This window comes from Peromyscus eremicus, chromosome 8a (genome assembly GCF_949786415.1).
Source record: "Peromyscus eremicus chromosome 8a, PerEre_H2_v1, whole genome shotgun sequence".
In the NCBI taxonomy this organism is placed as follows: domain Eukaryota; kingdom Metazoa; phylum Chordata; class Mammalia; order Rodentia; family Cricetidae; genus Peromyscus; species Peromyscus eremicus.
The window spans coordinates 13331699-13345489 of record NC_081423.1 but is presented as its reverse complement, the minus strand read 5'-3'; the positions used below and the strand labels follow the sequence as shown (position 1 = coordinate 13345489).

The following is a 13791-nucleotide window of genomic DNA, read 5'->3' as shown; positions in this document are numbered from 1 at the left end:
GGGGAAGGAAGTGATCCAGACTGTGATGGTCATATAACTGCACAAAAGTATGTTTGGCGGTTACATTCTAGAGCATGTTCTAAAGTGTGCATCTGGGCTGGACCTCGAAAGTTAGGTAAGCGATTACCAGGCTGAGAAGGCACACAAAGGCATGGTAGACAACACAAGATGCACAGACAATACCCAGAAAGCAAGGGTACCAGGTATGTGCAGGCGATACCCAGACAACTACCTTTCTAGAAATATAGACAAAAAGTCAGATGAAAGGCTAAAGGAAAGAGGAGCTGAGACCACAGTGGACTCCAGACGAGGAGAATGATCTCTGTGTCTTTATGAGCTGTATCACAGACAGTGGGGAAACCACTGGACATTCGAGAGTAGGAGCATATCTAGACAGCAAGAGGAACGTGTATTGGAAAGCCCAGTCATTATAGTAAAGCATCAATGAACACACACATAAAACCGGCAGTAGGGAACCAGGCCCACTCTGCCATCACTCACTGGAGCTGATAATGCAGAGAGACAGAGACTCATTGGACCAGATAGACAGGAAAATAACACCAGACACCACTTACTTAGTGTGTTCTACAGTTCAGAACCTACTCTAAAGAACTGGTGCTCTAAAGGAAAGGCAGGGAGTTAAGAGCCCACTATATACAGAATGAGCCAAATGGATTGATGATCACCTTCAGGTTCGTTCCAAAGAAAAGGAATAAAGATTAGGAAGGTCATAAAATGCTTATCTAAGGTGCGCTCCGGGAACCACGCATGGGAGGCTTCTAACTCGGTAAGAAATGGTGGTGCTTCAGCACTGGAAGAATGGTAAGTGAGAAAAATGGTAGACTACTGACAAGGCTGTGCAGCCCAGGGAAGCAGGAGCTCCCGACACTGCAGCATTCTGTGGGTGCCACCAAATCTTCAGTGTTCATCTGTCTGTCTGTCTGTCTGTCTTTATCTACCTATCATTATCTGTCTATCTATCTATCTATCTATCTATCTATCTATCTATCTATCTATCATCTATCTATCTATCATCTATCTATCATCTATCTATCATCTATCAACCTATCTATCATCTAGATGTCTGTCTGCCTATCTGCCTGCCTGCCTATCTGTCTATCTATCTATCTATCTATCTATCTATCTATCTATCTATCTATCTATCAATCTATCATCTTTGCACGCTAGGACATGGAATTCTGGGTCTCACGCATATATGAACCTCACTTCCAGCCCAGCCTTGCTTCTTTAGATGTATGTAACACACAGTAACTGATCAGGCACAGAGAGTAAATAAGCAGGAGTAGACAGAGCCAAGTTCATAGAGGACTGTGGCACACCGGCTCCTTTTAGGAACCACAGTCTCCCCAGCCACCATTAGAACAATATTTGGTATCTTGGGCTCTGTATCCATGAAGCAACCATCATTGGATATCCCCACCTTGGCTCCTTCCACACCACAGTAAAACAGAGATGCCACTCTGCCTTTGGAAAGCTGAAACCAGTTACTAGGGGATCATAATCAGTCAGAACTTAAATGTTAGGAAATTTCACACATAGTATTTCTTAATTAAAATCTTTCATTTAATATATTTTGTTCATACTTTTCCCTCTTTCACATTTCCCAGGTCCTCCCCACCTCCCAACTTCATCTTCTCTCTCTATCTCAAAAAACAAAGAAAATCAAAACAAACAAACAAAAGAACTAGTAAGACAAAAATGCTAAAACAAAACAGCATGAAATATGGAGTTTGTTTTGTGTTGACCAACAAACTGGACAATGTGTAGAGAGTGAGACTTCAAAGCACTCAGTCCTAAACAGGATGTCTTCCTCAAACCCCTCCCCTCAGGGTTCAGGGATCTATGTGGAAGAGGAGGCAGAGAGACGTTAGGATCCAGAGGTGGGGATGACACCAAGGATAACAGGGTCTTCTGGACAAAACAGGACTGGTGCTCATATGAACTCAGAGACTGTGACAGCACAGGTTCAAGCCAGCCAATCCCAGGACTGAAGGAACAAGTAGACACGAAGTCCCACCCCAATCAGGAAACTATGAACCATTGATACCTGCTAGGAAAGGGAGAATCCATTTCCTCCAATGGAAAGTCACTGGCTACGTCAACCACACTGCAAGGCAGACCCCATGGCCAGGAGTAGTTAGCCATCACAAAACACACAGGATGATTTTTATCTTAACTCAGAGACATGGGAATTCTGTTAACTATTATGATCCTCTCTAGCATGGAGCCAGTCAGTCTGAGCTGAATAGCATTGGTCTTTACACATTAGTATATATGCTTGGTGTGCTTCATTCACTCACTCATTTATTCATTCATTCATTCACTTGTGCATTCATTCACATCTTTATTCCATTTTTATTGAGTACCAACTATGCTGGGTGATGTTAGGGGACTCAAAAATTCAGTAAGGATTAAAAAAGAAGTCGCTTCCCTGGACTTCCACTTTCAAAATGAGAACAAGACAATAACCAAATAAAGTACAGGGGAGACTTGCTGAGAAAGAGTCAGAACCATGTCACAGCGTTAGAAGTGGGTGGAGGGATCCAAGCGCAGCAGACTGGCATCAGGACCGGGAAGCCTCTCTGATTAGATGATTCCTGGGCCAATCTGATTACAGCAAGAGAACCGGCATGCAGACACCAAGTAGAATTCTGTTTTATGTGTGGGAGGAACACATAAAGGAATGAACGAGGGGAAAAGGGGACCTCCAGAGCTGGCAGTGGTTTGAATTTTCTCCTACCTGAGATGTTAGAGCAGAGGAGAGGCATGGCTGGGTGTGCTCATCTCTGCTAGTACCTGGTCCCTGTTAGGGTCTCAAAGTTTGGCCCTTATTTAAAGCAAGATGGGAGAGATCACAGTGTTAGTCATGGGGTTTTTTGGTCTGGGAGCAGCAATCTTCCCTGCTTCAGAAAAGTGTCTGGGCAGAAAAATTACCTCCAAATTAGCACTGACCTCTGTATGTGAGAGGGTATAGTAAGGAAACTGCCAACATGACCATTCCATGATATGGTAAAGGGGAAGGTTTTTATTGCAGCTAAAAGAGAGAAAACATCCAGAGGCATCTGGAAGAGTACAAAGCAGAAAGAAAAATAGACTGGCCATGGCCAGGGCTATCTGGAAGAGGAGGGAGAATAGCCAGCCCCAGCCTGGTCGGGGTCGGGGAAGAGGACCTTGCCGTTATAAAGGGTATCTGGGAGGAGGAAAGCCTGGGAAGTGAGAAAGGCCAGGATGCTCCTGTAGGGTTTTGAAATGTATAACAAGTACTCTTGGGTAGAGACTCAGGGAGCCTGTAGGCCAACGTGGGCTTTGGTGTGCAACCATAGGTGGATGCCAATGGAGCCATTTGTCTCTTCCGCCAGAGGCAAGGGGAATGATTCCTTTGGGCAGAGGGGAACCAGTTCCTGAGGAATGCTGGCTTTTACCACCAGAAATCCTCCTTATAGTCCAGCTCAAGCTTATTTCTGGATATATGGACTGCCTGAGACCTAACATAGGCAGAGTTCACACAATAAAGCCACTTAGAAAACCAAGTCCAAGAACCCTGAGTCTAAGGCACCTCTTGAACAAGGCCAAAAGAAAAGATAGACATGTCTCCAGAATATTCTACCTTGTTCATTTGTAAAAGCCCTCTCCCTTCTGTTTACTAGTGACACCCCACACCTGCTGGCATACTCAACAAACCCCAAGTCATACAAGTTTTGACAACTTGAGTTCAAGTTTTCATGTTCTCCCAACTCAGATGGGGAAAATCTAATCCTGTATTGTAAAAAACGAAGCAATGACCAGTTGCTACATTCAGCGAAGGCATCCAGAAAAATCCACTCTGAGACTTTAATTTAAACTTGACTGACAAGAAGAAGGGTTTACTCACAATCAGAATGTGATCACGGCCCATCGTGATGACTGTCCGGTTGACTGTGCGCAGCAGCTGGACCATGATCTCTTGGATGTGGTCATAGGTGAAGGCCTACAATGCATTGAGAAGCATCACTGTTATAATCATGACACTGGACCAGCTCACTCTTCCAAAGACACAGACAGGAGTGAGCAGACATAGATCATGCACACCACAGATAGGTCTCTGGTTCCATCAAGCTAAGACAGATCTCAATCTTGGTCTGGACTTGAGCTCTCCACTCTCCATCCCTATAACCTCCCAAGGTTCAAGAGTGGGAGGGACAGAGAAGCCCTTGACTTCTTTTTTACAATTCTTTTTGCTGACATCACTTCCTATAGCTTGTATCACGAGGGACAGAGAAGCTCTTGACTTCTTTATTTTTACAATTCTTTTTGCTGACATCACTTCCTATAGCTTGTATCACGAGGGACAGAGAAGCTCTTGACTTCTTTATTTTTACAATTCTTTTTGCTGACATCACTTCCTATAGCTTGTATCACGTAAATATGTCATCCATGGTTACAGCACAAGGAACTAACATTTTTGAGTACTTACTAAACACCTGGTACTCAGCTAAGCACCCATTTTCTCATCGAGAGCAACATTGTGATTGCCACTATTCAGATGAAGAGATTTGAGCTCAGAAAGGCGAAGGAACTTGTCTGGGGTTTGCCCAGCAAGGAACTTGGGGGAAATGTCGAATCTAGCAGTCTGGCTCTGAGTGTGCTCCTTTGTCACACTCACTGGCGCATTGAGAGCAAGGTCACAGATCTCTGGTTGCTGCTGAGGCTTCATTAGTCTTGCCCATCTGTCAAGATGGATATATTGTTTTCAATTGGGCCAACTTCTAGCTCCTTCCGTGACTTCTGATCTTTTTTCTCTTAGAATATCTTCAATGCTATGTATTCATTATTCTTTTATCTTTTCTTCATTCCTTTACAATTGCATCAAATTTATATAATGGCCTCCATGCAGCGTACTTTTCCCCAGGATTACATCTGTTGCCTTACAAAAATAGATATTAAAAGTACCCCTTTCCTCTAGACCTCCTGACCCTGGCTTCTTTTAAACATCCATTTCTTTTTAGTCCAAAGAGCATCAATTAGACTGTTGGAGAAGTTTGGTATTTAAAGTGCAAACCTGTCACATTCCATTCGTTCATTCTGAAAGTCCCCACTATGGAACTGTCTCAGGGAGTGTTCTGAGATCAGGTGGACTCGACTTTCCACTTGACTTTGTATTCCACCTCACCTAATCTGAGCTGGGTGACCTTGGGCAAAAACCGCTTTTCTTCTCTGTATTGCCGTTTCTGTGTATAAATGTGGCCAACTTCAAAAACTTGAGGTTACTGACTTGAAGCATCAGTTAGGGACCAAGGTAAATCCCTCCATGCCCAGAGTTTTGAAGTGTCCACCTACAACAAGTGCTGAGTGGCTGCTGTGACTCAACATTCCCTTGGTCTGCATCAGCACCCTTGGCCAAGCTTGCAGATTCCCTGCACGTAGCAGAAAGTGCAGTCTGAGGCAATGCATAATATAAACCTTGGCTGATATGGAAATGTCACCCAAAGAATGTATAGCTTATATGCAAATGGAAAACCTTCAAGATGATAAACCTGTGCTAAGTCATAAAAGTGCAGCCACAAATCAGCCGCTCTTAATTGCTCCAGTGCCAGGCAAGTGGAGGCTAACCCAATTGAAGTGTCTCCCAGACCCAAACTAAACGGTGGCTTGTAATTGAAATGACAAAATCAGTCTTCCTATTATGGCCCTGGCAAAAAAATTAATCTACCCAACCTAAACACATTGCAAATTGCGGTGATTTTTTTCTTTTAATAATTATAGGTGATGATATCTGGAAGGGACTCTAATTGATCTCTCCTGCACAAGCCCAGTAGGAAGAGGAAGAGAGCTGGGGGTGGCTAGGCTGAGGTGGGGCCAATCCATCTTTTTGAGTCACCCTAAACCCTTGGTGTTTTGAAATACAGAACAGTATCTCCCCAACATCAGATCATACCACCTATGAGGTGAGTTTAAGCCAAGAGAACCCAGACATAGTTCTGAATCGCAACCCAAATCCAGTCGTAGGAGGGGTTATGCCCTTTGTTCTTTCTTTCAACCATCTGATAAAGTGAACTGGATAATCTCTCTCTGGTGTGAACGTTTTTTAATACTGCTCTTTCATTCATGCAAACACCACCCCTTTTTTAATTGACTTTTCTGTTTGTTTTACTGTGTACCCTTGGCTGTCCTGGAACTCACTCTGTAGACCAGGCTGGTCTCAAACTCAGAGATCCGCCTGCCTCTGCCTCCCGAGTGCTGGGATTAAAGGCGTGCGCCACCACTGTCTAGTGCAAACACTCCCTTTTACCAGGGGCAGTCCTCACAGGGCACAGCAGGCAGTAGGTGAGGAGCATCTAGTTAGTAAGACTGCATTGTTTTCAGTGGGTTTTAAGGTTAGATTTATGGCAAATGTGCAAGGGGGAAAAAAACCCAAAACTTGGAAAGAAAGCAAAATGAGGATTACATGACACTTTAATAGAACATTTTTGATAAAATCAACTGAGGAGCCTCTCTCGGGAAATACAGTTCTGACAGACCGTCCACAGCTGAGTAGATACCAAAAGTTTATTTCTCGGCAGAGCTTGAGAATTCTACGGGGGTGAGAGGTCACCATGTGGAAGATAGCATTTCGTGTCGGCTCATTGCTTTGGAAAAGGCTATGGCTTTATTGCTCTGTGCTAACATCACCTGTCTGAGACCTGATGGCAGTGTTCCATCTCTTCTCCCACAAAAGATCAGGGCTTATATGCTTTCTCTAAAGATTTACTTTATTTTTATTTATGTGTGTCTCTGTGCATGCGAGTGCTGGTGCCCTTGGAAGGCAAAAGAAGATGTCAGATTTCCTGGAGCTGTTGGAACAGAGGGTCATGAGTCACTTACCTGCTATGGATGCTAGGAACTGAACCTGGGTCCTCTGAAAAGGCAGGACATACTCTTAACCAGTGAGCAGTCTCTCCAGGCAACAAGGTTCATATACTTTGAAGCATCTCATCTGTTATTTGTCTCATTTCCTATTTTATCAGTGAAGTAAAGCCTTGACACATGCCAGCTTGTAATTGGATAACCTGATATTTTTTCCACAGTTTGAGAATTCTACTTTGACACAAGGGATGCTGAACACTTACAGTGGGTAGCTATATAAAATGTTATTAATTTTTTTTTTTTTTAAAGATTTTATTTATTTAACATGTATACAGTGAGTGTTCAGCCTGCAGGCCAGAAGAGGGCACCATATCTCATTGTAGATGGTTGTGAGCCACCATGTGGTTGCTGGGAATTGAACTCAGAACCTCTGGAAGAACAGCCAGTGCTCTTAACCTCTGAGCCATCTCTCCAGCCCCCAAATGTTATTAATTTTTATGAAAATTATAAATGCATACAGTTTTAAGAATTTTCAAAAAATCTATTTCAAACAAAACAACAAAATCCTGGGTCTCTCCTTCACTGCAGACTCTCCACTATTCCAGTTGTCAGAGTTGTGACTCTGGTATTTATGAGCATGCCATCTACGACAGGCTTACATCATTCCATTTTAAAACAGTTTGGTTTTTTTCCCACCTGATGGCTATATAAACTGAGGACATAAGTCCTCCAAGGTGTGGATGGGGGGAGGATTTTATTGTAGATACGAGGGAGCGTACAGACAGAGGCATCTGGGGAGTCCAGAGCAGAGAGAGAAAGTAGTAGACAACATGGCCAGCAGACTGGACCAGGCCACGAGAGAGGGTAGGAGAGAGGAAGATGAAGAGAGTGAGGCCAAGGGAGACCAAAAGAGGGAGCAAGAGAGGAGGACAAAAGAGGGCGGGGACCAAGAGAGCACAGAGTTGGCAAAGTTGTAAGGGAATCAGACGTTGGGCGAAGGGAAGCCCATGAGCTGGAGACATTTGTGGTAGGGGCAGGGAGAAAAGAACTGAGAAGAGCCAGGGTGCCAGCATGGACTCTGTAACAGGTATTTGTGATGCCAAGAAAGCCTGGAGGCCAGCATGTGTTATGGTATGCCAATAGGCACCACCGACGCCGACGCCATTTGTCCAGAATTCCTCTTGAACCTGACAGTGGCATTATGTGTTAAGTACTGGCTTGAACGATGAGTACTTTGCTCTCTTCCTCATCAGGCCCGCATATCCTACCATTCCTCCTGACCGTCAGATTATCATTATGCTTTGATCAATTTTTAATATTTATATGTTTTAAACACATACATGCCATTTCATCTGAGTCATAAGCCATGATCAATCCTCATTTCTTTGTGTATAGTTGTGTGTATGTATTTATATGTTTATATATATGTATGCATGTGTATGTGTATACATGTGTATGTACATGTGTATCTATGTGTATATGGTATATGTATGTATGCATTGGAGTGGGGGCATACATGTGTGTGTGTGCACATAATGTGCTTATACCCATAGAGGCCAGAAGGTTCCTCAATCACTTTCTACTTTATTATTTGAGACAGTCTTTCACTGAACCCAGAGCTCATCCATTCAGGCCAAAGTCCTTGAGGGATTTGCCTGTCCCCCCAGCACCCCACCTCCAAAGACTGGGGTTAGAGACAAGATTAAGGACAAAAGGTTATATATACAGCATTAAATCTAAATGGAGAGAGAGAGAGAGAGAGAGAGAGAGAGAGAGAGAGAGAGAGAGAGTATGAATGCATCCTCTGCCCAGGAACAGTTGTAATATATGGTTGCTAGTATTTTCCTTGGCTGTATTCTTATATAAGAGGCCTTTCCAATTACATTCTTATCTTGAAGAATCACAAACACTCACCTGGAAAGAAAGTACCTGACTTTGAAGAGACAGTAACAGTTACCATCTAGCACAAACTCATACCCTTGCTCCCTTCGGCCACCACTAAAGATATGATTTTTTATGAATTTGAGGTTTGATTTGGTAGTCTCTCTTTTTTCATCCCATTTTAATTATCCTTGAAGAGTTTGCTGGACCAACACCTGACTTTGGAACACAAGCTGCAGAAGCAGCCAGGGGTAGTGGGGACTCAATGCAGTGGAGTCAGGGCTAAGGTGGGCAGTAGTGCCACATCCTGTCACTTCACAGGGTGACTGTCCATTTTCTGGGTAAAATTTGGGCAATATCTGCCTGAGAATTACAATGGAATTAGCCTTTTGGGGGGAAGAGAGATCTAGAATCAGCAGCAAAAGATGTGGTCAAATGGGGGGGGGTGGACATGGGTTCTAATTCTGACATCGTCAGCTAATGTGGTTTGTAGTCTCACTGCATCTCAAGGTCTATACATGTAGGCGTGGCGACTCATTAAATGTCTCACTTCACTTAATATAAAGCTCCATTGGAGTCCCCGATGTAAACCATCAGGATAATTAGCTAGTTCGATGACTTATCTGAGAATGATCTACTCGGACCCAAGCTCTGTTCCAACTGCTTCAAGCTCTCCCAATGGTTCAAAGTGTGATGCTGCCTTCAGCCCTCCAAGACAACTGCAACTGTCTTCATCAGTCTGAGCAGTGCCGTGCAAAACAGTGTCTCACTGCAGAAACTGCAGAGTGGCCACTAACCATGCTCTCTCCTTGTCTGTCTCCACCCTAAACAAACTTAGCCCTCTGAGCCTCCATTTCTTCATCTATATGTTAGGTACAATGCCCCCACACTGCCAGAACTGTTCTGAGAAATTCTGACTAGTTCTAACCCTGACAGGTAATGTTTTCTGAGGTTTTACTTCATTACATATTCTTCTAAGTACTTTGCAGACATTAACTCAATCTACTACTTCTAAATGCAGAGCTTACTGCAGCTCAGCACTCTCTAGGATGTGAGTGAGTACCCAGTCTCCTGTGAGCAGGAGAATCCTGCAAGCATCTAGGAAAGAAGGGAAATGCTTCTATATTCCAGATGTTCAAATGAGGAAAATGAGGCTCCAGATTTGGTCACACAGTAAAGAAGTGTCAATCCAAGCCCCAGTCTCAGCCTGCCCAATCCCAGTACCAGCCTGCCTGATTCCAGTTCATGCTTGTCCCATCTAGTTCTTGCCTGCTCGATTCCAGTCCAGGCTTGCATACTATCTACCTGTCTAGGAATGAGTCGGTGAAGGGATAGAGCATTGGGAGAAGCAAAGTCACTCTTCAAATCTATCCCAAGAGCATCCTAAGATATACATCTGTGTACACATCTGCTTATATAATATCTCCCTGATTATTGTGTCCTCAGGTAGCAAGTCATAAGAGTTCCCAAGTCAGAAATCCTTTTCAATGCATGGTGTCTAATCCGTACAATGGAATAGACAATAGACATGCCTTGATTTGGAAAGAGACTCTTGGTGCATTCTGTAATGGACCACAAAGTACTACTTTTTTTTTTTAAAAAAAAAAAAAAAAAAAGCTTACTTTTTACCAAAAATTCTGGGAAAATGCATGAAATTGTTAATGCTGAAGTCTGACAAAGAGAAAGAGGAATATATATGATATTAAAGGGAAAATTTTTACTTGATAGGGTTCATTGAAAATTTTCACAATAGTTGACACTAGAAGAAAGATAACCTCTTTTTCTGGGACAGAGTAACAAAGGGCAGCCTGTACCGCTGAGAAAATGAACTCACAGGAGACACTGGATCCATCTCAAGGACTGCAGTGCACTGTGGCAGCCCTCAGTCTCCCTGTTAGGGAGGTGAAGGGTTGCAGGAATGCTCCCTGCCCACTTTTCTGAGACCTCCCACCCATGCTAGGGCTACAGATGTAACCCTAGTCTCACATTCTGGTTGTTCTTGTTAGCATCACTCCTGACAGAAATGCAAAATAACGTGAGTTAACCTTTTCTTTTAAATGGCATAGCTACGAAATGTTTTATTCCATTTAGTGAATGCTTTTAACTTCCATTTCCTGACAGATTAAAAAAAAACACACATACAACAAAACCATCATTTTCAACAACAATGCAAGTCTCAATGTACTTAGCAAATCGCTGCTTTTATGCAGATCTTGCACGTTGTTTTTTGAGGGCTTTTATTAGAATACACGGGAATCTCCAACCTTCAGCCTAGAGAAGCAAAAAAATTCAAACCTTTCTAAATGTGTAACTCTGACACTTTAATGCTGATAAATGAAGACTGGATGAAGCCACATATATAAGTATGCACATCAGACATGCTCTAATATGCGCTCCGTTCTTCAAAATAAGAGTCACTTATGAGGACTGAATAAAGGGATCTGAATAAAGACCACAATTCACATTTGTTAAGTTCTGACTACATTCCAGACAATGGGCTGTGTGCTCTGTATTTATCTCAATGCACCTTAACAAACATACTGGAGCTAAGTACTGTCCTATTGTAAGGTATAAAACAGGATCTATTCTAGCTACTATCATTCAGTTTACACCTGAGCACTTGATACACACCAGGCATTGTAGGTGCTCCATATCTCCGAATCCTGAAAACAAACTTGCATGTCTGCTGCACTGGCTCTTCCCATGGTTCAGGTAAGGAAACAGAGATGTATATGGCTGGTTTAGGCAGGGAGCTCTGGTGATAGAACTAGAGAAGAATCCTTGTCTTCCTGGTTGCAAGGCTCCTTTGCTTCCTGTGATAATTAATTATAGCAACACTTCACTATCATAATATCCAAATAGACAAGCCAAGTAAGTGTTCCCAAATCAATAATCTTGTTGCAGCTGGGTATGGTGATGCAAGCCTTTAATTCCAGCACTTAGGAGGCAGAGGCAGGTAGATCTCTGTGAGTTCAAGGCCATCCTGGTCTACATAGTGAGTTCCAGGACAGCCAGAGCTGCATAGTGAGACACAGTATAAGAGGAGGAGGAGGAGGAGGAGGAGGAGGAGGAGGAGGAGGAGGAGGAGGAGGAGAAGGAGGAGGAGGAGTCTTGTAAAGCTGACAGCTTACCCACAATAAGGAATAACAAGTATTAAATGACCAGGGGATCTGCAACCCCAACTGTTTCACCCTAAAAACAGGTTCAACAGCCTTCAAATCTGAGGCTGTGCTTCTCGCTATCCTTTTCAGAGTTCCTTGAGCAAAGCAACAGGCTTAGACCGACTTTCTTTGAAAGCCCATCTCACACATATCAAGGCTATTAAAAGGAAAATTCCCTCCAGTAAAAAGATAATCAATACAATCACACAAGAATTGAGTTGTAATTGAGTATACTATTCATCTTTAAATAGTTACTTAAGCAATTATTAGTTTCAATTATTTGTTTCATATTTTGGTGCTGATTAACCATTTATGTCCAAATACTCTAGGCTTCCTTATCTAAACTGTTCTAAAATATGAACTCTCAATGCTTAAATGCAAACTGAATCTAAAGAGTAAATGGCCCTGCAGCCATGGGTTCCTCTGAGGTCTCTACCATAAAAGTGGGACGCTGTAGGGTATTTGTAATCATTCCAGAAACTGCATACTCATCTCTCATCAATATTCTTGCATGGGCTACTGAAAATGTCAAGATTCATTGGAACAAGAACACATTGAACAAGGCAACCTGTTTAAATTTAATGGTCAGAAAATTCAGAATGGTGCTTATGTAACATTGATTTTTATTAATGAGTAAACAAATGATTTAATCTTTAATGCATGCTCCTTGTTTGGTAGATGATATATTTGAAAAGCATGCATCCGTGGGAACAGGATAACAAAAGGACTTCATGATGTTAAAGACTTTTGAAACTCCTTATTTAGAAAGCTATCAAAGATGGACTTGCCATGCCTTCACACCCCTCTTCCCAGTGAGTCTCCTGACTGCCTTCAAGGTTTCTCTCCCTTCTCTTTACCCCTCCACTGACTATTGAGTTTCATCTCCACTCAGTTTTTCTTCTTGCCCCTTTCATCTTCAGCTTTCATCTCCACTTCTTGCACAGTTTTAGTCATGCTGTGGTACCTATGTGGGTGCCTGTGGACATCAGCAAGATCTCCCATATCCCAGACATACCTGTAACTCTGACACCTGAAGTTCCATAGAAAGTATTGCATCCTTGACTCAAAGATAGCTCTCTTGTTACAATGCAGCCTTAGTGAGGGGCTTAAGAAAACAAGCTCCTCTGAGGAGCAGGTGGTAATACTCCCACCCCTACCTGCCCCATCACACTCCCAAACAAGCAAATCATGAGTCATCAGAGAATTCTTTTGTGAATAAGAATTGGGTCTATGTCATTGTTTTAGTTCACCACCTAGCAGGAGTAGCTCACACATAAGTAATTGTGAAGATTCTTATAAAGTAGATATAGATCTTCTATAATTAATTAGGAGATCTACTAGGAGGGCAATAGTAATGGTTGAGAGAATGAGGAGTGATTCTTTAAACGAGGAGATGGAATCATAGTGAAGAATCTGGGAACTTCAGGGCATAGAAGTTTTTTTGTTATTGTTGCTTTGTTTTTGTTTGTTTGTTTGGGGTTTTGTTTTTGTTATTGTTGTTGGGGGTTTTTAGCGCTATTGAAACACAGTTTGACCTCACACAAAAGACAGGGGGAGAAAGAGAGGAGCCAAAATCAACACAATCTTTTCTCTTTCCTACGGTGAAAATACCCCTAATCATCCATCCTATCATCCTTCAGGGACAGAACATAGATATCAGCAACTCATTCTGCAATGACTGATAGAGTTCCCACAGCAGGAACTCCCCAAATTAAAGCCCTATGGCTCTCTTGTTTTACAACATGCTCTCCTATCATTTCCTTCCAAGTCAGGCAGACATGACTCCAAGCCTGGAGTCAGGAGACATCTAAGTATGCTATACCCAGGCAGAACTCAGCACTCTCACAAACTAATCCACTCAGGGATCGATTACACCAGTGACTGTTGAGAAATTGCCAGCCAAAGA

The 13791-nt window shown here is 42.7% G+C and overlaps 1 protein-coding gene across 1 annotated transcript in view; it reads right to left on the bottom strand.

Moving 5' to 3' along the window:
* Positions 1-3771: 3771 nt before the first annotated feature.
* LOC131916435 (dedicator of cytokinesis protein 2) overlaps positions 3772-13791 on the bottom strand; it is a 203981-nt gene continuing 193961 nt past the window's right edge. The window contains exons 27-28 of the mRNA XM_059269778.1: positions 3893-3988; positions 3772-3777 (exon numbers count right to left, since the gene is read on the bottom strand). Of these exons, the coding sequence (XP_059125761.1) occupies positions 3772-3777; positions 3893-3988 (102 nt within the window). The remainder of the gene's footprint in view (positions 3778-3892; positions 3989-13791) is intronic.